At 37.8% G+C, this 27,975-nt stretch overlaps 2 protein-coding genes, 1 long non-coding RNA gene and 1 other non-coding gene across 4 annotated transcripts in view; all 4 read left to right on the top strand.

Moving 5' to 3' along the window:
• Positions 1-2,179, top strand: part of LOC146133706 (uncharacterized) — a 34,504-nt gene extending 32,325 nt beyond the window's left edge. Inside the window, exons 44-47 of the mRNA XM_083397829.1 lie at positions 559-680; positions 1,089-1,305; positions 1,792-1,994; positions 2,173-2,179. Of these exons, the coding sequence (XP_083253955.1) occupies positions 559-680; positions 1,089-1,305; positions 1,792-1,994; positions 2,173-2,179 (549 nt within the window). The remainder of the gene's footprint in view (positions 1-558; positions 681-1,088; positions 1,306-1,791; positions 1,995-2,172) is intronic.
• Positions 202-276, top strand: Trnay-aua (transfer RNA tyrosine (anticodon AUA)). Its single transcript has one exon. It is a non-coding gene; the product is annotated as a tRNA-Tyr (tRNA).
• A 470-nt stretch (positions 2,180-2,649) lies between the features above and the next one.
• Positions 2,650-4,204, top strand: LOC146133705 (uncharacterized). The gene is made up of 3 exons (XR_014501699.1): positions 2,650-2,747; positions 3,178-3,258; positions 3,975-4,204. It is a non-coding gene; the product is annotated as an uncharacterized LOC146133705 (long non-coding RNA).
• Positions 4,205-8,485: 4,281 nt separating this feature from the next.
• Positions 8,486-26,481, top strand: LOC146133704 (sulfotransferase 1A1-like). Its single transcript, XM_083396814.1, has 7 exons — positions 8,486-8,772; positions 9,551-9,661; positions 10,172-10,281; positions 12,452-12,602; positions 24,356-24,471; positions 24,883-25,048; positions 26,162-26,481. The coding sequence occupies exons 1-7, from the start codon at positions 8,532-8,534 to the stop codon at positions 26,269-26,271; spliced, it is 1,005 nt and encodes a 334-aa protein (XP_083252940.1). The 5' UTR covers positions 8,486-8,531; the 3' UTR covers positions 26,272-26,481.
• The last annotated feature ends 1,494 nt before the right edge of the window (positions 26,482-27,975 follow it).

The raw sequence follows: 27,975 nt of genomic DNA, 5'->3' as shown, positions 1-27,975 counted from the left end.
TACTCGTCCGATAGTTGTCTTTTGTTGTGTTATTACAAAATCGGACACTCTGTAAACACCGTTTTTAAAAAAAAAATTGAATAATAGCTTTTACTGCCTGCGAATATTTGAAAAGAATGTTCTGTCGACCATCAAAAGTATTTTATTTATATGTACTACAAGCATTGGCGTATGGTTGTTTCTCGACTCGCTCCTCTCTGAGCCTGTGTAGCTCAGTTGGTAGAGCGACGGTTCCATAATGTCCGGCGGTCGTGAGTTCGAACCTCACCACAGGCTAGTTGTGTTTCTGGCCTGCCCTGTTAGCATCATTGATCGACAGATTCGGTTAAGCTTCGATAGACACGTAAGCCGTAATCGTTGGTTAAAAGCATCTTCAGAAGGGCTAGATCACAGTTGTTGGGCACATATGTGTGTGTACTGTGTATCTTTCATTGTCGCATGCTATTTTGAAATATTTTGCACTCTATTAGCAAAATGGTGTGTTTTTCCTTTTCCTTTTATACTCTAATTTTTCTTGACAAAGTTTTAACGTACTTTGTTGAAAATATTCACCCACAGACTCACGGGGACCCTTCTTCGCCCCAGCTTACCCAGCTTTTCACCCAAGTACCCTCTCTAATCATGAGCCTTCTGTTGTTCTGGCCGAGTATGCCGCGACTAAGATTTCTCTCAAAAACAAGGTTTAATGTTAGCTCGTTTATACTTTCTTTACATTGTGATAATTTACACGAACATCGTTTATATTTAAATGCATTTTAATAATAATTTTGAAAGCCCAAAAGGTAGATTAAATCAACATCATCTTAATAAAGACGTTTCGATAATTGTTCATTTTGAATTTCTCAATATCAGAATGATCATAATTTCGTTCCCCTTTTTATAAGTGAGGTTTGGACGTGTTTCAGTGTCATTAGCTGATGATGATACCAGAATGTATCGTCCTTTTTAAGATGATATCGATTTATATATATATGCATTACAGATCTGTGTATGGTGTGCCTAAGTATATGCATTTTAATTAGGAAATAACTTAAAACTTTTTTGCAATTTTTTTTTATTTCAAATAAACTTTTTCGTTGTTTTTGCAGATGGTCCAACTTCCATGAGATCATTTCCTGTCTGAACGAGTTTGGTTCGTTAGCGCCATCTAGCGACCCGTCTGAAGTACTTAAACAACTGCTAGGTGGCAGTAGCACACTGCTTGGCGTTGTGTGTTCTTGCTTTGTTGTTAAATGCCTCACTGGCGATGGAACAAGCGATTTAAATGCAAATGTCTTGAAAGAAATAAGAGGACTACATATTAAGGTGATAACTGAAGGAATAGTTATTTATTTTTCAGCGCTCACCGTAGTGTAAAGTAAAGGTAATACAATATTTGAAGGATATTCTCAACAACATGTTAAAACACATGTAAGTGTTCATTCTAGTTTTTTTACTTCATGGAATATATATATAATGATGATTGTTCTGTATTCTAATACCTTAACTATATTATCGGTGCGTCAAGGGAAAGTACCCCTGACACACAGACAGAGACACAAATAGTGTGTTATTATATGGGGCCTCATGTGGATTCCCTAAGAACGCCTGCGAATACTTTTGTTGTTTTTTAAAGTTGAGGTGTACTGTATATTTCTCCCAGTTTAGAACTTAAACCGTTTGGCCATCATAGTTTAGAATTTAAACTGTATATTGCTGCCTAGATTATAATTTAATATGTTTCCTTCAATGTTTAGAACTTAACCACTGGTTTAAATATAACCATCGTATATCCCTTTTTCTACCTCACAGGTCACGTGGTTTCTGCTACGCGCCATTTTCCAAGTTTCCGCCCAGTTTATGTCACGTAACAGGACAGTAGATGACGCCGTCGATCTGGTTAGCGCTGCTCTGTGTGATGTGTGTCCGGGGGAGGTGGTGGCTTGCCTGGATTCAAACGACCAACAAATCTCGCAACTTTTTCCTTGCGTTGAAATTCAACCTGCTATCATAAGGTGAGTAAACAAATAAAAAAACTCAATGTCTAAAACCGGTTAAAACCAGAATGGATATCCATGACCTAAGTGCACCTATGTAGGTTAATTGTTTTAATAGACTTGGAAGGTTTACATACGTTGTTCCGAATTGAGATACAATTTTGAATTCGATCAATTTTGTATTGTATTTTTTTAGTACTTAAAGTAGTGTTTCCAAAACTGTGTGCGGCGAACCTTTTTATAATTTTGAAAATAAAGTTATTAGTATTACCAATAGGCATACACGCAGGTCGCAGGCATTTTAGACCTAAATAAGCACTATCCATTACAAATTCATTAGTAATATAGAGACATTTACATATAGTTTGTCGTGTGTTAAGGGCGATTGTAAAATAACTCTGTTGTTGTTCTGTTAAAAGTGTCACACGAAATCTTTAAGATTTTTTTAGTGTGCCGCGAGCCAAAAAAGTTTGGGGACCACTGGTTTAAAGTGTCAACTTATTGTTAACTGTTAATCCCTCCTTCTTTAATCAGTGTTACTCTGACACTGATAATTGGTTAAGTAGTCAGCTAAATCTTGGGCTTAAAATATGTTTATGGCAAAACTACAAAATTAAACCCATCTCGCTTTAAATATTTTACTTGGAAATTAATCTGTTTAACCCTTGTGTGCTTTTCAGGTTGCTTTCCAGAAGCAAACTCCCCGAAAACCTCATTAGCCACGTTGCATTTTTACCGGCATTTATTCGTCTCTATAATGCTTCACACACTGTAAGTTCATTATTAATTTAAAGATTAATTTTGCTATTGCAACGCTTATTTTTTGCTTGGGTTTTAGCCGGTGTCTGATTGAGTGAGTTTATGGTGGAATTATTTTTATATATTCCCACAAGTTAAAACGTTTAGGTGTTTTTTTAGGTCTGTGCTGTTGTTTGCAAATAGGCCATTTATTATTTTATTTTTAAATGCAGGTACACATATTTCCAGTAACACGAAATTGGAAATTCTAAGCATTTTATAAAAATGTAGAAGAAATTCTTCATTAAAAAGCGCCAAATTTCATTGTCGTAAAACAATTTTATTCTTAACTATATAGTTTAAAGTTTGATTATTATTTGAAAACGCACACGTCGTTTAGAGATGTAACACGTCGATTTAAAAACACTATACGTCTAAGCTTATTTTAACAACAATTTAACAGAAAATTGACAACGATTGGATGGAATTTCTGCCAAGAATTTGCAGCAAGGCTCCGAATACAAGTTTAAAAGCGGCTCTACAGGTAAGAATTTGTCGAGGCTTATCCATCACGATCACATTTATTCACGTGGTTTATGTTGAACAATTATTTTTGTTGATCACAATTTTTCTATTGTAACCAAACCTAAGAGTGGCCAGCTAGTAAGAGACCAAGAGCCTAATTTCGTGCCTAAACGTCAATATTTTCGACTTGTATGGCAAGTCCTATGATATCGAAAGTACATATTTTCGGAAGAAACCTAATTTACATTGTTTTACTGACTTAAGTTGACTTAAGTACACTTAGGCAACTGTTTTCAAATGACTTGACTAGAGTTTTTTAGAAGAATGATTTGGGTTGGAATTAGGAGTTTTTATTTAACAATTTAGAATAAAATTTAGCTGATTATTTATCTCAAGTTTTGCACGTAATACGTATATCTTGCTATATATTGTTTTATCGTTACTTTTTGTCAAATTATTGCTCATAAAATAATCGGACAAGTTTTACATTTTTATTTAACGGTTTTATTTTTATATTAGTTGTTTGACTTGGAGTTGACTTGCTCGAACAACTTGAATGGGACTTGACTTGGACTAAAGTCATTTCAAAATGACATGTTTACAACACTGCTAATTTATTACATTTTATTTGTTTATGGTGGAATAATCTGAATCTTTACTCGAGTGTTGATTTCCGAATACCAGCGATGGTCTTAATTTCTGTCGAAAAAATCTCTCTTTTTTAACCACATATAGAATCCGAATCTCGACTTGGCCACCAAAAGCATTCTGAAGACGGAAGCTTACCGGAGATTAAGATGACGTCATACGTTTTGTTGACATCATTTGCTGTAGTTAGATGACGTCACGTTCTATAGGTGAATGGATAGCCCACTAAGCAAGCTGTTTGAGGAGATATATGAACCAGTGAAGACGTTTTCCGGAGGGCGTTAGATCGACGCTCACCCAAGGCAAAATTTGTTTTCTTCTTGCATCTTTGGATTTATTCTTTGATATCATGTGAAGTATTGTACGACTCTGACAATGAATACAGTTACGCCTTCTACTTTTTTGCGTGAATTACAACACACAAAAAAATATTTATTGTTCTCGGTAAATGTTGCTCTTTGATTTTTTAGGAATTTCTTTTTAAAACAAATATTTAAACGTCTGGCTAAGGCAGTGGTTCTCAACCTTTTTTTCTTTCGTGGCCCATTTACGTTGCCAAAAAAATCTGTGGCCCAATAGTTTTATGAAAGAGAAAACTATAAAATAGGTTTAGTACAAAACACAGAAAAACATATTTCAAAACAGATTTATCCTGTAAAATTAATTATAGTGACACAAATAAAACTAAATCTAGCTTTTTAAATTGGTCTGTGGCCCACCTCAAATATTCTTATGGCCCACAGGTTGAGAACCGCTGGTCTAAGGTAATAAAATTAGTTATTCTCGTCTCAATGGTTTTATTGACTGCCATTTATTTGTACTTATATAGATAGGAGCGATGGATGCGGTTAAATATTTGCTGTTAAAGTGTAATTAGTGAACTGCACCTACCGCTGTGAGTCAACATAGATACCGCTGGTCAGGCCTTATGAGAGAATTCACTAATAAAAATATGTCGTGCCTGTCCTAAATGCTTTTATAGTTTCTTGATAGTTTTTGGAAGGTGTGAAATAAATAGGCAAAATGATATTATAATCTGTAAAGTTGTTTAGTAATATGCAAGGTATTTGTTGTGGGTTGAACGGTTTGATTGGTAGAATTTATTTGTATTGTTAAAAGATTTTTTTTCTTCGAGCTAGCAGTTGAACATTTTCTCAGAAACATGTTATTAATAAATAACTGGGTATTACCAGTGCTCACCAGCAGTGGGCTAAACGCCTGTGGAAGGTTCAAGACAATTTTTTGTCTAAGTTAAGAATTTTATTTCAACGTACGATGTGATTTGCAAATTGAATATGTTAATAAGAAGATATCTCCTCGCCCTAATACATGTAAATGACGACAATGACTTCAAATGGTAGCAATGTGTCAAATGACTGATTTTTACTCCAACTAGAAGTCTAAAGTACTATATTACTATGTGATTTGTATTTTTTTTCATCGACTTGAACTGAAACTTGATTTGCTAAAGATTTGACTCTAGGAATTAAGTCATTTTGCAAACGACTTTCAAAAGTTGGTTACAACACTGGTCTCTGAGGGCTGTTTGTGCCTTGAAACTTTGTAAAGGGAAGATTCATGAGAATTCATTCAAATGCTATGAGCCGTTAACACGAGTATATTATGCGAAACCACCAAACGCCTCACTGACCTTTTCTCAAACAGTAGGCTTCACTTGGGGCGGCAAACTGTGAGCCGCGGGCCAAAAAAAACGTCATTTTTAGTGGGCCGCGCGCTTGAAATAGTGTAGTGTAATCATGTAAATGTGGGCCGCGTGATAGCCGAACATTCAGTGCACTGTATTTTAAAAGTTGACGTGGCTAAGTATTATACAGTATTGTCTCAGTGTGGTTCAGGTCCGCGTGCCAAATGTGGCCTAAGACTGCCTGTCAAACTATATTTTTTGCCATACTTAACTATGAGAACAACAGGTGTCTAATTCAATACAAATATCTCCAAACTCAAAACAAATATCTTGAATCCACTTCTATTCTCATAGTGGTTTTACGTAGTGTGCCTTCAATAGTTAGAGAAAGAGCACTTTGGGCCTCAACAAAAAAAAGTTTGCCGACCACTGCTGTAGGCTTCATTCTCTTAGGTAGGCTGTGTATTTTAACCAAGCTATTTAGGCTTTGGATAGGGCTAACAGAAACTATAACTTGTTTAAACATTAGTTTTATTTGAGTTGCTTTTAAATCTATTAGGTTTTACAAATTCTTAGATGCCAGAAGCACTGTTAGCCCAAATATGTAGCCTACAGTTTCGATTAAGAATTGAATTACATTTGTTCGTTGTGTTATTTGGCTCCCATGACAGTGTATTTTTGGTACTGAATTAATTTCTAGAAAAAATAATCCACTCGGTTAAATAACAAAGTTGAGTGAAGGTGGCATGTTTGAAATTAAGTGGGTCTAGTTGACTAATAATAAAAAGCACGTTCCACGTACACAGAATAACAACAGCGCCGTTCACCTTTCCCCCAATTTTAACGAAACCCTCTACAGCGCCTTTCTCCCATAGGTGAAAATAGAAAGGCCACGTGGAGAGTTTGACATCACTGAATCCTTCGTGGCGCTCGCGCCCAGTTTGAACTTTGATATCACTGTAGATTTCACGTCTCGCCTCGAACTAAATAAACAAAAACCTGCTTAAAGGCGAGTGTCCAGTAAAGCAGTGCTTGCCAACCAGTGGGTCGCTACCCATTGGTGGGTCTCGAAGCTGTTTCAAGTGCGTCGCGAAGCATTTCTAGATGTTACAGTTTTCTATTAGATCAGGAAATTATTGCATTATCATTATTTAACATTTATGCAATAATAGATGTGTTGTGCCGCATTAACTATTTCAGTTCGTACGCCAGTAGTAAAGATGCAGGTTTTATGTACCTTTATTCGTTGGGTGATATCTTATTGTGGGTCGCACAATAAAGCTTGCACTAAAAGTGAGTCGCAACCTGAAAAAGGTTGGGAAGCTGCAGTAAAGGATCCATTTTTCCTCTAGGGCAGTAATTCTTAATGTTAAGTGTACGAAATCATTCAGGTCTTATGCTGAGTTAGGAAAATATCCGCAAGTGTAATTTTATTGCGACTGTCGTAAGTAAGATATTTCCGTTACAACATTACGTCGACTTATTTTCTACCCTCAAGGGGTGCGAGAACTTTCTAGGGGGTGTCGGTTTGCTAAATCTGACACAGAAAGTGCATTACTTTTTTTTTTTGCTAAGGTAAATGCAAAACTAACTCACACTTTGGTATTGTGTTACTGTGTTACCAGTTACTTTTAAAATAAAAGTACAATGATTTGTTTTTTAAGCAATTCAAGCTAATGCGAGAATTTGTTGATGATTTGAAAGGTGTGAAGCAAAGAAAATGTTAAGAACCACTGACCTAGAATGTAAAACCAGCGCTGTAAGACAGATTCTTACTTATGTTCTGGCTATGCCAAACGTTAGCAAATTTTGAACGTTTTGTTTTGCAGCCAGGCGTTACGCAGTGACAATAAACTTGCCATTAGGTGAAAATCCATATTAACGCGGTGTTGGTATTTCTGATAGGGTAATCAGGGGGCAGTATATAAAAACAAATTGTATTACATGCTCAAGAAATCAAAGCAATAAAAATGCACGAAGTAGAAATTTAGATGAAGACATATAAGGCGATTTACAAAGATAGGAGGATTATCAGGAGTTTTTGTACTGATTCGCAAAGTAGGTTTTTCGTTTAGAACACTCGCCAACTCGACCTTAAGTAATTCCTGCTGTTTAACCAAACAGTCGTTCAAAGAAAACGTATTTGTCAGAGAGAAGCGTATTAAGGAGATTCCATTGGCCGACTGGGCTGCAGCCGCCTTTTGTGCTGAAAATATAATGTTTGCTATCATAGTGTAAACAGTGACTGATTCAATGCAAGGCGTTAACTCCGAAGTCGATCGATAAATCGATTTTCTGGTGTCGGCTAAGTTTTATATGCCTATACGGATGTAAGCAGCAAGATATTAGCTGGAGGTTAAAATTTAAACTAGAATACGTAAAAAATTTGTGACGGTAAAAAGTAATGCAGTATTAGCCTTTAATGTTCATAGGAGATTCTTTGTCTTACCATTCTTCTTCTGTTGGTGCAATGTATTTTGTCCTCGCTTGGGAGTGTTTAGCGCGCAATTTACACTGATTTACGTTTCTGAAGCAGATAGGCTACTATAGGCGGCCGGGGTTGGGTAAACACTTGAGAGTAGAATGCGAAAAACGGAATTAGGCGAAGTGACAAAGTAAAGTCTGTTGATGACCAGAACATATCACTGGTGTTGTGTGCCTTCGTTTTCTGCAGAAGCGAGTTGTGTTTCCAGAAATCATTTGTTGGGCCATATTTCGGACGTAAATTGATTGGGTTCTTTATCAGTTTGTTCAGTCAAAGAAGAGTTGAGAATACAAGTTCCCGCTGTTTATCTAGTTTATATGAAATTTTAGAAAACAAGTTCCCGCTCTTTATCTAGTTTATATAAATATCTGACAAAAAAATAAATTGACTTGCTTTTCAATTGATCATTCACTATAGCCTACTATCATAAAAAAAATCTGTTTTTTTGTCTTTTTAAACTTTAGCAATTGAAAGTGCCTTTGTAATTCAAGTCAAAAAGAACAACTTTAAAACAATGGCAATGGAAGAACTCGCAAAAATGCTGCCTGAAGATTTAGTTGAGGATATGACTAAAATGTTTAAGGAGTTTTCGTTCGAACAATCCCACAAACAGGAGACCACGGAGCCCCCCAAGCCCCAAATATTCCGGGGTCACATTATGCCCCCTCTTTTTTCGGCCGAGGCCGCCGAGTTTGCCTTTTCAGAGTGGTCATTAAGAGAAGGCGATGTCATTCTGGCGTCTTACCCCAAAACAGGTTTGTACACAACGTCTTAATTGTGCATGACGTCATTAATTTAGTCGAGTAGGCAAAGAAGAACTTGCAATGTTTAGGTACTTTTACAGGTTTTAGGCGCAGGTTTATTTATAGGCCTATATATTTGTTACTTTTAGTAATTAAGTTAAAAAAAGGAAACCGAAATATCGAGTATCGAATTTAATATTAACGAACATTCCTAATACGACCCAAACAATTTGATTCCACTCGGGTCTGATACAAAAATGTAAAAAAACCTTTGCGTTTTTATCTCGATTTTAGGATATGTTACTGAATAAACTACAATTGCAAGGCAACCTCATTTTTCCCTCCTCATACAAGCTTCACAAATAATACGTTTTACAGATTTATATTAAAAAAAGAAGCACTCTTCGTATATTATGTGCATTTTAGAACCCTAATTTTGACTCGGTACTTTGACTCAAGTCTTTTGGAATCAATGACTTAACTTAACTGCTCTGTTTTGTTAGAAACCTATTTTACAGTTTTTTCTTTAATAAAAATTCTACTGGGCCACAGATTTTTTTGCAACGTAAATGGGCCACGAAAAAAAAAGGTTGAGAACCACTGTCCTATGCTATTTCCACTGTTTGTTTCTATTATAACTTCCCTCTTGTAATAGGTTGTTTACGTGTTGCGCAAAGGACTCGAAGCACTCTTCGTATATTATGTGCATTTTAGAACCCTAATTTTGACTCGGTACTTCAATGCATTTTCCTAAGATAATCCTTGGGTGTAAGACAGCGTATGTTCGTAGGTACGAACTGGATGTTGACCATCTTGAAGCGACTTTTGCACCAGGATCCTGCAGAATGGAAACTTGTCAGTTTACTGCCGCTCAATCTCACTGTGCTGGAAACTGGAAGCAGTAAGTAATAGCAGCATACTTCGGGCACAATGACTTGACTTGACTCAATTTTTTGGGCACAATGACTTGAATTGACTCAAGTCTTTTGGAATCAATGACTTAACTTAACTTAAGTCTTGTGTACAATTGACTCGGGTTAAAATAACGTGTTTTCATTAGGCAATGTCAAGTGATTTGTCCAAAAGACCTGATAGAGTATCAGCTTAAGATAAATAAAACTGTTTTATCAGTGTACTACAGATATTACACATCAGAAATTTGTTTGAAAACGTTGAAAATGTTTTGATTGAGGTTTTTTTCACATTGTAAAATGCGAGATAATAACGCTACACTTTTTATGTTCCTATTTTCCTATGTAACGTAATATCGAATTTTATGTTGGCGTACGTCTTATGTAATTTATTTTGGTAAAACGAACCTTCTGCATTTACTTCTTGAAGACCTGGAATGGACCATTTATTCGCATAACTGAAGAAGTAAAGTTGTGTTTTTGTTAATGATATCGTCCAGGCACAAAGTTCGACATTTGGGACCGACTCCCTTTAAAACGACGTGTTCTGGGAACCCACTTATCAGCCGAAGGCATCAACATGGAAGGTGTGAGAAAGAATAAAGCAAAGGTAGGCTAGCGTGTGTATGAAATTGCTTAACACTAAGTAGGGAGGGGTCAACGGAACTGCACTTTTTGACTATTTTGACTGCGTAACTGCCACAAAACTATTCACTTTTTAACGTCACGTTTGACATAGCTTAATAACGTCATGTTATGACGTAACATTGTGGCGTCATCTAATCATTACATGCCAACCCTAAATAACCACCTAGATCCGTGTCTGATACCGATAATATTAGGTCGTAGCCCAGGGATCGGCAACCCCTGGCAGAGATGATTTTTTAGGGCACGCCAAATGATTTACACGCACGAACGAAGTACAACCATTACATCACTACTACATCAATACCATTATTATTACATCACTAATTTCGATTTGCAGTGTTCGTGTCACAAATGAGTGTCTTAACTGTTGTTTTTATCATTAGTTTTTGTTAAATTTTTGTTAAGCGTTAATTTTTTTTTTTGTTGAGCCATTTATCTCATTTTTTTTCAAAGAATGAAAACCCTGAAGCCCAAGAATAAAATAGGTTAGGCACAACCCACTATTTAGTTTATTATTGTGCATTCAAGCCATCTATGCACTTTTGTAATAAGAACACCCCAATGATTTTAAGTTTTTGTTAAGCGTTAAATTTGTTGTTTACGACTAACCGTTCGCTTTACGTCACAATACCTGACTTTCGAACTGTGATGTTTGTGGCGTGATGTTTACTGCGTTAAAGCCATTGATGTCTATTCATAAAAGCGTTAAGCTAAAAGAGTAACTGATAGTTAACACTTCAAGGTATCGGCTGAACATTATTCGTAAACTGGCACACTGTATGCGAAAGGTTGCAACCCCTGTCGTAGCCCATTCCTGAACCAGTGTGGTTCTATTCTGTTATTTTTAACAGTAAAAAAAGATAAGATGTAACTGAAAGGCCTTCGAATGTACGGTGAGGCAGTTGCACACCAACCCGCATTCCTGTACATTTTAACTCCCAACAGCCTTGTACTTGTGAACTGTTCAGCAGTTCGTAGAAGTTGTAACTTTCACCACAACAGGTTGGATCACGGGAACTCCTTGTAGGCAAACACAAAATCTTGTAATATTAATCGAACTCGGTCTACATACGGTGTCACTTAGCATCGCTATATTGACAATTTTTAATACAGTCAGCTTTAATTTTTCGCATTTTTGTGTAGTTGGCAAAATGTGTAACAAGATTATGAAATCAATTCATTGTTTTTAAATGATGGTACATAATTATTTTGGCAAAAATAACTTAACGTATAAGTCAATTAGATAAATGACTTAACTTAAAAACTAAATTCATTGACGCAAATGATTTTTCCTAAATTTGAGTGCTTTAATTGAATCATTTTAATAACATAAATTAGGGTCAATTACGTCAAGAATCAAGTCTAACCCCATATTTTGTTTCAGTTTAAATGATTTCATTGCGAAATATGTTCACAATGGAACGCGTTTCCAAAATTATTAAGTTTACCATTTATTAGGATGCTAATGAGGTGACTTGGATTTGACTTAAGGCAATGACTTGAAATGCACTTGCGTTTTGACGAATGAGTTGACTGGGTCTTGTGTAACAACACGGATTAACAGTTTGGTTAACGAAACAAGTTTTTACCATTATAATTTTGGCCACATTGTACAAATATTGTGCGATTTTTTGGTTATTTCAACCAGTTATTCGCAAAATAACTCAAGTCCCAGTTAAAGTCATCTGTTGCTCAAGTCCACTTCCAGCCCACGTCATTTTTAAAGAAAGTCAACTCCAAGTCAAGTCATTTGACAGAAAAATAAAAGTCATGGTCAAGAGAACTTTGGAGGGGGCCACAGACCAATTTTAAAAAGCTAGATTTAGTTTCATTTGTGTCATTATATTTAATTTTACAGGAATAATGGCTTGGGGAGGAATCGATAATGAATGTAAATTCATTGTTCAGCCGCAAGTATCTCACAAATGCACGGTGGAATAAATAATCTGTTTTGAAATATGTTCTGCTCTGTTTTGTTAGAAACCTATTTTAAAGTTTTTTCTTTCATAAAAACTCTACTGGGCCACAGATTTTTTTGCAACGTAAATGGGCCACGAAAGAAAAAAGGTTGAGAACCACTGTCCTATGCTATTTCCACTGTTTGCTTCTATTATACTTCCCTCTTGTAATAGGTTGTTTACGTGTTGCGCAATCCCAAGGACTCAATCGTTTCTTTCTACCATTTCTTTGGCAAGATCATGAAAGCTCACGCCAACATGGAAAATTCACCCATGGCTCAGTTTGACGGCAAATGGGATAAATTCTTGCCAGCCTTTACCAGTGGTAAGGTTTTGTAATTTATTTACAGGAGTGTTTCTTAACCTTTTCAGGCTGGCAATAATCTTTAAAAAACTGCGGCAGATTTTTCAAAACAAAGTTTTTTTTGGAGCATAATGGTTGGAGGTTGTAGTAAGACGTAATAAGAATATCAAAGCCCATACAGAAGTAGGTATCATTTTGGACGTTTCAAATAACTCTTTATTCATTTTCAACATAGAGAGAAGTCATTTGATTAAGGAAAACCGTTGAAAAAGTCTTTTGATTAAGAAAACCGTTGAAATAACACGGCACAACCCGGAAATTAACGCAGACCAAGCTTCTATACCACTCTATCTTTTCAACATCTGATCACGTGGATGGCCGGCCTTATCTGCTATCGGCGACCTACCTTCTTATCGCCGCACATCCGGTTTAGATTATGTGTCTATCCACGTTTCCTTCTTTCTGATGTCTGCCTTTGCACTATATATACACTTCCATCAGTGACTTCTCTCTATGTTGAAAATGAATAAAGAGTTATTTGAAACGTCCAAAATGATACCTACTTCTGTATGGGCTTTGATATTCTTATTACGTCTTACTACAACCTCCAACCATTATGCTCCAAAGTTTATTGTCAGCCACTATGGAGAAAAGACGAGAAGAACTCTTCGCAAGCTGGAGAGTACCATCCGCAAGCTTGCCAAAAAGCGCGAGGACGTATCTTTTCTACGGACTTGCCTACGCTACAACCTTACACCGAAGTTTGTACGATTCAAGCTGTACAAACGTCAACTTGCACACTGTGAAAGAACAGCTACCTTCCGAAAGAACTTATTGACCAATGAGATTAAAGCGCACCATAGACAAATAGACATGCTTTTGCACGAAGAGCAAGATATTCGTCTAATACTTAACCAACAGATTGGGGCTTTATCGCGTGTCTACGTCAACAGATTCTTAGACGTTCGTTCTCGGGAACAAGTTGCTTTCACAAGAACCATCCACAACAAGAAACTAAAAAATCTCGGACTTGTCACCAATTTTGATGACACACAGCCTGCAGTCATAATTAATCTATCCAAGAAGAACTTATCTTCTGTGGAAAAAACGGTACTTAATAAAGGATTGAATTTTGGTATTTTTCCTACTAAATTCAATTACACCCATGTACAAACGGAATTTGAGAACTTTTACCAGCAATTAAGGCCGATGCTTGGATTTGCTAAGAAAATCGACTGCAAACGTATGCTGATGAATTTATATAGCAAATATAAATCTTCCTTCTTCCATGAAAGGCGTCACACTGAGATGGACATCACCGATGAACAACGTACGGCCCTTCATAATCTCAGTCTGGACAAGACCATCACCATCTGCAAGCCAGACAAAGGAAATGGTGTTGTTATTCTCGACAGCCAGGATTATGAAGAGAAGATTTATTCCGTTTTAAACGACTCAAGCAAGTTTGTCACCACCCAGAAAGACAACAATCTCTCCAAGCTTAGTCGTTTTCAAGGGTTTCTTTATCGTTTACACAAGAATGATAAACTGGAAGATGATGTGTACGCCAGAATTAGACCAACGGCTGCCCGTACCCCTACATTGTATGGCGTTCCTAAAGTACATAAGGTCAACGTACCACTTCGACCAATTCTAGACTCGCGTGGATGTTTCTGCTATGACTGTGCCGAATGGCTGTGTGAAGTTCTACAACCACTGCGCGCACATCCCACCAATATAAAAGATACCTTTGATTTTGTGAACCGTGTTAACCACACACAACTGCATGACAAGGTCATGGTATCTTACGATGTAAAAAGCCTGTTCACTAACATTCCAGTTGAATTTACCACCAACCTGATTCTCAACAACATATACAAGGAAGGTGTTAAGCTGTTTCATGGACTCAAGAAATCTGAGTTCAAGAAAATGTTAAATTGGACCTGCAATGACATCACTTTTCAATTTAGGCAAAAATTTTACACACAGATCGACGGCGTCGCAATGGGTTCCCCGATCGCCCCTCTGCTTGCTGATGTTTTCATGAACTGGTTAATTGATCAAACCGTGGAAAACCCAGCACAACCCCATCTTTTATGCCGCTATGTAGATGACATTTTTGCCGTATTCTACAACAGTGATGAAATTGAGGCTTTTCTCTGCACTCTAAATGGCATCCATCCAAATATCCAGTTTACCTGTGAGTGGGAAAAGGAAAATAATCTGCCCTTTCTGGATGTACTGGTTAAGAAAATGCCTAATGGACACAGCACTCACGTATATCGCAAGCCTACCCATACAGGCCTCCTAACAAGATGGTCAAGTTTTGTGCCATTTAAATACAAGCGCAACCTGATAAATAGCCTATTACACCGGGCTTACAGAATTTGTAACACTTACATGGGGATGCACCACGAATTTCGCAATATTTCAAAAATGTTGATGATGAATGGGTACCCCAAGCAGTTTATTGATACTGCCATTTACAGGTTTCTTGACCAAAAACACAAGGACGTGCAAAACAAAATGGTAGAGCATGAAGAAAACAAACCGTTGTATACCATCACAATGAAGCTCCCGTTTATTGGAAAAACATCGATGAACATATGCAAAGAACTTACTACCTTCGTAGCGCGCAACACCGAAAATAAAGTCAAATTTATTTTCAGCCACGAAACCACACCTATCAGTTCGTTTTTTATACACAAGGACCACCAGCATGTGTTACGTCGTTCAGGAGTTATATACAAAGTGCAATGTTCGTGCGGATCTACTTATATTGGACAAACCAAGCGTAACCTACAAGTGCGTATGGACAACCACGACCCTTCATCACGGTCCACGCAGGACACAGACGTGGCAAGGCATTTGCATCAAAATCCTGGTCACAAAATCGATTTTAAAAAACCCCAAGATTCTTGCGACAAGTCGGTGTTGGCGTCGTCTTTTGATTAAGGAAACCGTTGAAATAACACGGCACAACCCGGAAATTAACGCAGACCAAGCTTCTATACCACTCTATCTTTTCAACATCTGATCACGTGGATGGCCGGCTTTATCTGCTATCGGCGACCTACCTTCTTATCGCCGCACATCCGGTTTAGATTATGTGTCTATCCACGTTTCCTTCTTTCTGATGTCTGCCTTTGCACTATATATACACTTCCATCAGTGACTTCTCTCTATGTTGAAAATGAATAAAGAGTTATTTGAAACGTCCAAAATGATACCTACTTCTGTATGGGCTTTGATATTCTTATTACGTCTTACTACAACCTCCAACCATTATGCTCCAAAGTTTATTGTCAGCCACTATGGAGAAAAGACGAGAAGAACTCTTCGCAAGCTGGAGAGTACCATCCGCAAGCTTGCCAAAAAGCGCGAGGACGTATCTTTTCTACGGACTTGCCTACGCTACAACCTTACACCGAAGTTTGTACGATTCAAGCTGTACAAACGTCAACTTGCACACTGTGAAAGAACAGCTACCTTCCGAAAGAACTTATTGACCAATGAGATTAAAGCGCACCATAGACAAATAGACATGCTTTTGCACGAAGAGCAAGATATTCGTCTAATACTTAACCAACAGATTGGGGCTTTATCGCGTGTCTACGTCAACAGATTCTTAGACGTTCGTTCTCGGGAACAAGTTGCTTTCACAAGAACCATCCACAACAAGAAACTAAAAAATCTCGGACTTGTCACCAATTTTGATGACACACAGCCTGCAGTCATAATTAATCTATCCAAGAAGAACTTATCTTCTGTGGAAAAAACGGTACTTAATAAAGGATTGAATTTTGGTATTTTTCCTACTAAATTCAATTACACCCATGTACAAACGGAATTTGAGAACTTTTACCAGCAATTAAGGCCGATGCTTGGATTTGCTAAGAAAATCGACTGCAAACGTATGCTGATGAATTTATATAGCAAATATAAATCTTCCTTCTTCCATGAAAGGCGTCACACTGAGATGGACATCACCGATGAACAACGTACGGCCCTTCATAATCTCAGTCTGGACAAGACCATCACCATCTGCAAGCCAGACAAAGGAAATGGTGTTGTTATTCTCGACAGCCAGGATTATGAAGAGAAGATTTATTCCGTTTTAAACGACTCAAGCAAGTTTGTCACCACCCAGAAAGACAACAATCTCTCCAAGCTTAGTCGTTTTCAAGGGTTTCTTTATCGTTTACACAAGAATGATAAACTGGAAGATGATGTGTACGCCAGAATTAGACCAACGGCTGCCCGTACCCCTACATTGTATGGCGTTCCTAAAGTACATAAGGTCAACGTACCACTTCGACCAATTCTAGACTCGCGTGGATGTTTCTGCTATGACTGTGCCGAATGGCTGTGTGAAGTTCTACAACCACTGCGCGCACATCCCACCAATATAAAAGATACCTTTGATTTTGTGAACCGTGTTAACCACACACAACTGCATGACAAGGTCATGGTATCTTACGATGTAAAAAGCCTGTTCACTAACATTCCAGTTGAATTTACCACCAACCTGATTCTCAACAACATATACAAGGAAGGTGTTAAGCTGTTTCATGGACTCAAGAAATCTGAGTTCAAGAAAATGTTAAATTGGACCTGCAATGACATCACTTTTCAATTTAGGCAAAAATTTTACACACAGATCGACGGCGTCGCAATGGGTTCCCCGATCGCCCCTCTGCTTGCTGATGTTTTCATGAACTGGTTAATTGATCAAACCGTGGAAAACCCAGCACAACCCCATCTTTTATGCCGCTATGTAGATGACATTTTTGCCGTATTCTACAACAGTGATGAAATTGAGGCTTTTCTCTGCACTCTAAATGGCATCCATCCAAATATCCAGTTTACCTGTGAGTGGGAAAAGGAAAATAATCTGCCCTTTCTGGATGTACTGGTTAAGAAAATGCCTAATGGACACAGCACTCACGTATATCGCAAGCCTACCCATACAGGCCTCCTAACAAGATGGTCAAGTTTTGTGCCATTTAAATACAAGCGCAACCTGATAAATAGCCTATTACACCGGGCTTACAGAATTTGTAACACTTACATGGGGATGCACCACGAATTTCGCAATATTTCAAAAATGTTGATGATGAATGGGTACCCCAAGCAGTTTATTGATACTGCCATTTACAGGTTTCTTGACCAAAAACACAAGGACGTGCAAAACAAAATGGTAGAGCATGAAGAAAACAAACCGTTGTATACCATCACAATGAAGCTCCCGTTTATTGGAAAAACATCGATGAACATATGCAAAGAACTTACTACCTTCGTAGCGCGCAACACCGAAAATAAAGTCAAATTTATTTTCAGCCACGAAACCACACCTATCAGTTCGTTTTTTATACACAAGGACCACCAGCATGTGTTACGTCGTTCAGGAGTTATATACAAAGTGCAATGTTCGTGCGGATCTACTTATATTGGACAAACCAAGCGTAACCTACAAGTGCGTATGGACAACCACGACCCTTCATCACGGTCCACGCAGGACACAGACGTGGCAAGGCATTTGCATCAAAATCCTGGTCACAAAATCGATTTTAAAAAACCCCAAGATTCTTGCGACAAGTCGGTGTTGGCGTCGTCTTTTGATTAAGGAAACCGTTGAAATAACACGGCACAACCCGGAAATTAACGCAGACCAAGCTTCTATACCACTCTATCTTTTCAACATCTGATCACGTGGATGGCCGGCTTTATCTGCTATCGGCGACCTACCTTCTTATCGCCGCACATCCGGTTTAGATTATGTGTCTATCCACGTTTCCTTCTTTCTGATGTCTGCCTTTGCACTATATATACACTTCCATCAGTGACTTCTCTCTATGTTGAAAATGAATAAAGAGTTATTTGAAACGTCCAAAATGATACCTACTTCTGTATGGGCTTTGATATTCTTATTACGTCTTACTACAACCTCCAACCATTATGCTCCAAAGTTTATTGTCAGCCACTATGGAGAAAAGACGAGAAGAACTCTTCGCAAGCTGGAGAGTACCATCCGCAAGCTTGCCAAAAAGCGCGAGGACGTATCTTTTCTACGGACTTGCCTACGCTACAACCTTACACCGAAGTTTGTACGATTCAAGCTGTACAAACGTCAACTTGCACACTGTGAAAGAACAGCTACCTTCCGAAAGAACTTATTGACCAATGAGATTAAAGCGCACCATAGACAAATAGACATGCTTTTGCACGAAGAGCAAGATATTCGTCTAATACTTAACCAACAGATTGGGGCTTTATCGCGTGTCTACGTCAACAGATTCTTAGACGTTCGTTCTCGGGAACAAGTTGCTTTCACAAGAACCATCCACAACAAGAAACTAAAAAATCTCGGACTTGTCACCAATTTTGATGACACACAGCCTGCAGTCATAATTAATCTATCCAAGAAGAACTTATCTTCTGTGGAAAAAACGGTACTTAATAAAGGATTGAATTTTGGTATTTTTCCTACTAAATTCAATTACACCCATGTACAAACGGAATTTGAGAACTTTTACCAGCAATTAAGGCCGATGCTTGGATTTGCTAAGAAAATCGACTGCAAACGTATGCTGATGAATTTATATAGCAAATATAAATCTTCCTTCTTCCATGAAAGGCGTCACACTGAGATGGACATCACCGATGAACAACGTACGGCCCTTCATAATCTCAGTCTGGACAAGACCATCACCATCTGCAAGCCAGACAAAGGAAATGGTGTTGTTATTCTCGACAGCCAGGATTATGAAGAGAAGATTTATTCCGTTTTAAACGACTCAAGCAAGTTTGTCACCACCCAGAAAGACAACAATCTCTCCAAGCTTAGTCGTTTTCAAGGGTTTCTTTATCGTTTACACAAGAATGATAAACTGGAAGATGATGTGTACGCCAGAATTAGACCAACCGCTGCCCGTACCCCTACATTGTATGGCGTTCCTAAAGTACATAAGGTCAACGTACCACTTCGACCAATTCTAGACTCGCGTGGATGTTTCTGCTATGACTGTGCCGAATGGCTGTGTGAAGTTCTACAACCACTGCGCGCACATCCCACCAATATAAAAGATACCTTTGATTTTGTGAACCGTGTTAACCACACACAACTGCATGACAAGGTCATGGTATCTTACGATGTAAAAAGCCTGTTCACTAACATTCCAGTTGAATTTACCACCAACCTGATTCTCAACAACATATACAAGGAAGGTGTTAAGCTGTTTCATGGACTCAAGAAATCTGAGTTCAAGAAAATGTTAAATTGGACCTGCAATGACATCACTTTTCAATTTAGGCAAAAATTTTACACACAGATCGACGGCGTCGCAATGGGTTCCCCGATCGCCCCTCTGCTTGCTGATGTTTTCATGAACTGGTTAATTGATCAAACCGTGGAAAACCCAGCACAACCCCATCTTTTATGCCGCTATGTAGATGACATTTTTGCCGTATTCTACAACAGTGATGAAATTGAGGCTTTTCTCTGCACTCTAAATGGCATCCATCCAAATATCCAGTTTACCTGTGAGTGGGAAAAGGAAAATAATCTGCCCTTTCTGGATGTACTGGTTAAGAAAATGCCTAATGGACACAGCACTCACGTATATCGCAAGCCTACCCATACAGGCCTCCTAACAAGATGGTCAAGTTTTGTGCCATTTAAATACAAGCGCAACCTGATAAATAGCCTATTACACCGGGCTTACAGAATTTGTAACACTTACATGGGGATGCACCACGAATTTCGCAATATTTCAAAAATGTTGATGATGAATGGGTACCCCAAGCAGTTTATTGATACTGCCATTTACAGGTTTCTTGACCAAAAACACAAGGACGTGCAAAACAAAATGGTAGAGCATGAAGAAAACAAACCGTTGTATACCATCACAATGAAGCTCCCGTTTATTGGAAAAACATCGATGAACATATGCAAAGAACTTACTACCTTCGTAGCGCGCAACACCGAAAATAAAGTCAAATTTATTTTCAGCCACGAAACCACACCTATCAGTTCGTTTTTTATACACAAGGACCACCAGCATGTGTTACGTCGTTCAGGAGTTATATACAAAGTGCAATGTTCGTGCGGATCTACTTATATTGGACAAACCAAGCGTAACCTACAAGTGCGTATGGACAACCACGACCCTTCATCACGGTCCACGCAGGACACAGACGTGGCAAGGCATTTGCATCAAAATCCTGGTCACAAAATCGATTTTAAAAAACCCCAAGATTCTTGCGACAAGTCGGTGTTGGCGTCGTCTTTTGATTAAGGAAACCGTTGAAATAACACGGCACAACCCGGAAATTAACGCAGACCAAGCTTCTATACCACTCTATCTTTTCAACATCTGATCACGTGGATGGCCGGCCTTATCTGCTATCGGCGACCTACCTTCTTATCGCCGCACATCCGGTTTAGATTATGTGTCTATCCACGTTTCCTTCTTTCTGATGTCTGCCTTTGCACTATATATACACTTCCATCAGTGACTTCTCTCTATGTTGAAAATGAATAAAGAGTTATTTGAAACGTCCAAAATGATACCTACTTCTGTATGGGCTTTGATATTCTTATTACGTCTTACTACAACCTCCAACCATTATGCTCCAAAGTTTATTGTCAGCCACTATGGAGAAAAGACGAGAAGAACTCTTCGCAAGCTGGAGAGTACCATCCGCAAGCTTGCCAAAAAGCGCGAGGACGTATCTTTTCTACGGACTTGCCTACGCTACAACCTTACACCGAAGTTTGTACGATTCAAGCTGTACAAACGTCAACTTGCACACTGTGAAAGAACAGCTACCTTCCGAAAGAACTTATTGACCAATGAGATTAAAGCGCACCATAGACAAATAGACATGCTTTTGCACGAAGAGCAAGATATTCGTCTAATACTTAACCAACAGATTGGGGCTTTATCGCGTGTCTACGTCAACAGATTCTTAGACGTTCGTTCTCGGGAACAAGTTGCTTTCACAAGAACCATCCACAACAAGAAACTAAAAAATCTCGGACTTGTCACCAATTTTGATGACACACAGCCTGCAGTCATAATTAATCTATCCAAGAAGAACTTATCTTCTGTGGAAAAAACGGTACTTAATAAAGGATTGAATTTTGGTATTTTTCCTACTAAATTCAATTACACCCATGTACAAACGGAATTTGAGAACTTTTACCAGCAATTAAGGCCGATGCTTGGATTTGCTAAGAAAATCGACTGCAAACGTATGCTGATGAATTTATATAGCAAATATAAATCTTCCTTCTTCCATGAAAGGCGTCACACTGAGATGGACATCACCGATGAACAACGTACGGTCCTTCATAATCTCAGTCTGGACAAGACCATCACCATCTGCAAGCCAGACAAAGGAAATGGTGTTGTTATTCTCGACAGCCAGGGTTATGAAGAGAAGATTTATTCCGTTTTAAACGACTCAAGCAAGTTTGTCACCACCCAGAAAGACAACAATCTCTCCAAGCTTAGTCGTTTTCAAGGGTTTCTTTATCGTTTACACAAGAATGATAAACTGGAAGATGATGTGTACGCCAGAATTAGACCAACCGCTGCCCGTACCCCTACATTGTATGGCGTTCCTAAAGTACATAAGGTCAACGTACCACTTCGACCAATTCTAGACTCGCGTGGATGTTTCTGCTATGACTGTGCCGAATGGCTGTGTGAAGTTCTACAACCACTGCGCGCACATCCCACCAATATAAAAGATACCTTTGATTTTGTGAACCGTGTTAACCACACACAACTGCATGACAAGGTCATGGTATCTTACGATGTAAAAAGCCTGTTCACTAACATTCCAGTTGAATTTACCACCAACCTGATTCTCAACAACATATACAAGGAAGGTGTTAAGCTGTTTCATGGACTCAAGAAATCTGAGTTCAAGAAAATGTTAAATTGGACCTGCAATGACATCACTTTTCAATTTAGGCAAAAATTTTACACACAGATCGACGGCGTCGCAATGGGTTCCCCGATCGCCCCTCTGCTTGCTGATGTTTTCATGAACTGGTTAATTGATCAAACCGTGGAAAACCCAGCACAACCCCATCTTTTATGCCGCTATGTAGATGACATTTTTGCCGTATTCTACAACAGTGATGAAATTGAGGCTTTTCTCTGCACTCTAAATGGCATCCATCCAAATATCCAGTTTACCTGTGAGTGGGAAAAGGAAAATAATCTGCCCTTTCTGGATGTACTGGTTAAGAAAATGCCTAATGGACACAGCACTCACGTATATCGCAAGCCTACCCATACAGGCCTCCTAACAAGATGGTCAAGTTTTGTGCCATTTAAATACAAGCGCAACCTGATAAATAGCCTATTACACCGGGCTTACAGAATTTGTAACACTTACATGGGGATGCACCACGAATTTCGCAATATTTCAAAAATGTTGATGATGAATGGGTACCCCAAGCAGTTTATTGATACTGCCATTTACAGGTTTCTTGACCAAAAACACAAGGACGTGCAAAACAAAATGGTAGAGCATGAAGAAAACAAACCGTTGTATACCATCACAATGAAGCTCCCGTTTATTGGAAAACATCGATGAACATATGCAAAGAACTTACTACCTTCGTAGCGCGCAACACCGAAAATAAAGTCAAATTTATTTTCAGCCACGAAACCACACCTATCAGTTCGTTTTTTATACACAAGGACCACCAGCATGTGTTACGTCGTTCAGGAGTTATATACAAAGTGCAATGTTCGTGCGGATCTACTTATATTGGACAAACCAAGCGTAACCTACAAGTGCGTATGGACAACCACGACCCTTCATCACGGTCCACGCAGGACACAGACGTGGCAAGGCATTTGCATCAAAATCCTGGTCACAAAATCGATTTTAAAAACCCCAAGATTCTTGCGACAAGTCGGTGTTGGCGTCGTCTTTTGATTAAGGAAACCGTTGAAATAACACGGCACAACCCGGAAATTAACGCAGACCAAGCTTCTATACCACTCTATCTTTTCAACATCTGATCACGTGGATGGCCGGCCTTATCTGCTATCGGCGACCTACCTTCTTATCGCCGCACATCCGGTTTAGATTATGTGTCTATCCACGTTTCCTTCTTTCTGATGTCTGCCTTTGCACTATATATACACTTCCATCAGTGACTTCTCTCTATGTTGAAAATGAATAAAGAGTTATTTGAAACGTCCAAAATGATACCTACTTCTGTATGGGCTTTGATATTCTTATTAAAGTTTTTTTTAAAAATTGTTCTGAAAATAGATATACACCTCTACGACAAAACAAGGAAATAAGTATATTGTCAGTCATGTATAATAATATCTACTGAATAGTGTGCATTTAAGTCTGACATGTTTGCTTGTAGGCGTATGCCTATTTTAAATATGAATATGAGGCACACAGTTTGAGAATTAAAAGGCGCGTATCCTTCCAATTCAGCATGAAACGAACTGAAATTGCCACCGTTGTTTAAACAATTTTTCTAAATCAAATTTGGATTTGCCGAATAGTGTTTGAAGTGTAGATAATATTTTTGCGTTTGTTTCTTGATTTCAAAGATTTTGCTTCATCTTTAAAAACTATGACCTCTAACCATTCGTTAGGTATTAAAACTTTAAAGTAGCTTTTTAAATCGGAACAATTAGACACAGTTTTGTGACTTCATTTTTGAACTTTGTGTTTTTTGCTTGTTTTATTCCTCACCCTAACACAGCCTTATTGTTTATTTGTAGGAATGCTTCCTACCGCTATGAAACAGGGCGAATGGTATCCTGGACACGTTTTGTCTTGGTGGAAGGAAAAACAGAACAAGGACGTTTACTTCATTTACTACGAAGACCTTAAAAAGGCATGTCAAAAAGATTATTGAATAAAGGTTGATTTTAGGCACATGTACCCTAGGCAGCGTAAACCTTTGGAACCGATAAGTTCGGCAAAAGGTTGATTTTTTGGTAGTCTAACTTAGGAGAGTCCAAAATAAATTATATGTAGATTATGTATCTTTAATACTGTGTGTTTTGGACTGTCGAAAGCATTTCTGATATTAACCTTTAATATTAAAATGCTAAAAAGACAAGTTTTAGTCACTGTTTTGTCACCATTAGTGTTTTTCAACTAAGATTTCAGTCAAAATAGCAACAAAGAAACATTCTGTTTTAAAAGTCTACTGTAAAAACAAAACACTTGGATCCCCCTACCCCTTGAACTAATTAGGAACGCTTTTTTGCGTTTCATTCTACAATTTCGCGTTTCATTCTAGGATTTTATGGGCGAACTACGCCGTCTAGCGGAATTTCTCAATGTGGAATTAAGTTCAGAAAAGGCCGACGAAATTGCCGAGAAGTGCACTTTGAGTTCAATGAAGAAGGCGGCTGAGACAATGTCGGGAGACGTGGCCACATTTCAGAATGCCAACCTGAGAAAAGGTACAGTTTAGAAGGAAGTAACCAGTGTTGTATTTACATAAGTTAATGCCGTGAATTAAGTGCACTTATTTACTGTTTTCAAAGACTTTACTGGACTACGTCATTTCGGTAAAATGACTTGACTTGACTTAAGTCTTTTGGACAAATGACTTGACTTGGACTTAAGTCATTCAGTTAAATGGGTTAGGATGAATTCAAGTGTTTTCATTTAACATCGTTTTTATAAAATTGGCTTATTTATCTCATTTTTCGCACAAAAAACAATTATCTTGCTATATGTTAGGTTTTTGTTATTTTTAGTTCAACTATTGCTTAAATTCAATTCTTTTTAATTTTTATAGTTGAACGTTTATTTTTATTCAATGACTTAACTTGCACTTGGCTTTACAATTAATGACTTGTTTACCCCATTGCTGTTAAATCGCATTTTGAACTGACAGTAATTATAGGGCTGTATTGAATTAAAGACATTTTATTGTTTTAATGACAAGTAAATTTTAACAAACGTCATAACTTAAGTAATCGATGCACATCGAAATCAATAAAACACACTCATATTTTCCGTTACCCAACGGACGAATGGTTGTTTATTTTTTCAATAACTTGGCACAAAAAAACAAACTAACGAATTTTTACAAGTTTTGATACTTTTTATCGCTTTGGTTTTAGATAGTTGTGCTGCGACGTAACATAAGAAAAGGACCAAACGAAGAAAATAAAATAGGAAAGAAAATTAAATAAGGGAGGGGTTAGGAACTTTGTTAAAAGTCGGTTGTTTAGCCTCGTGTTTTTTGTTTTGCGTAACGTTATAAGAACACAACGACAAAAATAATTATTTTATTTTGTGTTATGCGTGAAAGCAACTATGTTGTTTTCTAAATTTACATGTTTATTTGTTTGTTTGCCGTGATTAATATGAAAGTAAAAAAAAGTCAGGCTTGATATTTATATGCTAAATGGACACTTATCAATTAAAAGTATAACTAACAATTACTGACGCGTTGTAATATGTGATGTTATTGAAAAGCAATAATATCATGCAATGGAAATTAAGTTTTTACATGTTTCCGTTGTGGCAAAATTACAGAACTTTGACTTGTTTGTTCTGTACAGGTGAGATAGGCGGGTGGAAGGAATACTTTACAGTCGCTCAATCAGAAGCAATCGATGCTCAGATGGAAGAAAAACTTGGTCATACCGACGTCCGGTTTACATACGAGTAGAACCCTGTAAAGTTTACCACAGCATACTTTGAACTGTACCAATATGAACAGTACAAGTGTAGCTATCACTTCTTACTTGTGTGTTTAGGCCTATGTGGTCCATAAAAGTAAATTGTCTATCAAATTATTTACAAAATTATCTGTATTTTTGATTATATTTTGAATAAAAATGTACTTGTTTATGTTACTTTTGTACAGCGCTTTTTAACCGGTGCGCCATGGCAGGTTGCCAGATGCGCCGGTGGCAGATCAAAACAGACATCCACATACTTTCATATTTTTGATTACTTCCCCAATTGACCTAGCATACTGATTCTACATTAAAAGTAAGCATATGCAACTATGACGCATATCTAATAAAAAAAAACATTTTAAAAGAAATGCCGTTATGGCTTTCTTGTGAATGTCCTGTTAGATTGAAAATATGTTCTTAATTCTAAGTTAGAATATACCCCCTCCCTCTCGAAAATGTGACGTCAAGACTGTGTGGTGACGAGATATGGAGACATACTCTAGTAGGCTACAGTATTTCTTAACCCATGTGTCGCGACCCTTAATAGCTTTCAAATTTGTTGGGTCGCCGTCTGCGGTTATCCACATGGTTAGGTTTAATGAGATTGGTTCTGAACAAGATTTCCCAAATATTCGAAAGAATTGCAAAAGAAGGACACATCACGAAAAGTCTCAAAACTACGAGATTATATAGCTATTTGAATCTACATTAATCTAAGGTGCTTTGGAAAATTACTAAGAGGGTACATGACTTAGTCTTCGAAGGAATATTAGTTTAATGATGTATGATTCAAACTTAACACAATAATGACTAATAAGAAGAACAGAGGTTAATCCTCAGCCTAAAGATGCCGCACTTAAAGGTGAAATCAAATTTCTCAATAATTACACTTATATGATGACGTCATGGCCGTACAGGTCCCATTGTTTTGCAGTTGTGGCCGCAAAAAAAATTACAACAGATTTAAAAGCACATGTTGTACGCGCGTCTAACTGTATTCTGATTTTGTAGGAATTAAGTGATGGGACTTTAATTAAAACATCAAACAGGCAGACAGTTAATTCTCAAAACATAGGATGGACGGTAGAGCCTACTGTTTGTTTAACATTAGGATGTGAGTTTTCTGTAATTTGTCACAAAGCTAAATTTAATTTAGCATACTTTATCACACAAAGTATTGTCTACAACAGTGGTTGGCAAACTTTTTTTGTCGCGGCCCAAAGTAGCCTTTTCAGAGCTATTGAAGGCCCACTACGTAAAACCACTCCAAAAAAGTGGCGGATTCGGGATATTTGATTTGAAGGTGAAATATAATACGGCGCCTTGGTGCCCAAAACACTGCCATATCATAATGTAAAACATACTATAAAACGAAGAATATACGCGCGAAACGCAAAAATATTTTCAATTACCGGTACTTTCAGTTTAAGTTGGCAAAAAATATAGTTGGACAGGCTCCCACATTTGGTACGCGGGTCTTTCTAAGCTGAGCCAATTTAAAAATGATATGCCGCACCAACTTTGAAAAGAAGTGCAATGAATGCACGACTATCGCGCGGCCCACAAATACATTATAAATCTAAGCAATTCAAAAGTGATATACGGGCCCTAAAATTGGCTCTGCGGCCCACAGTTTGCCGGCAAGTACATTATACAAAAAAAATAAATAAATAAAAATAAAGTGCTGGACT

The sequence above is a fragment of the Ascidiella aspersa genome, chromosome 9, assembly GCF_963924565.1.
Source record: "Ascidiella aspersa chromosome 9, kaAscAspe10.2, whole genome shotgun sequence".
NCBI classification, from domain to species: Eukaryota; Metazoa; Chordata; class Ascidiacea; order Phlebobranchia; family Ascidiidae; genus Ascidiella; species Ascidiella aspersa.
The sequence above is the reverse complement of the archived record's forward strand: the minus strand, read 5'-3'. Positions and strand labels throughout refer to the sequence as shown.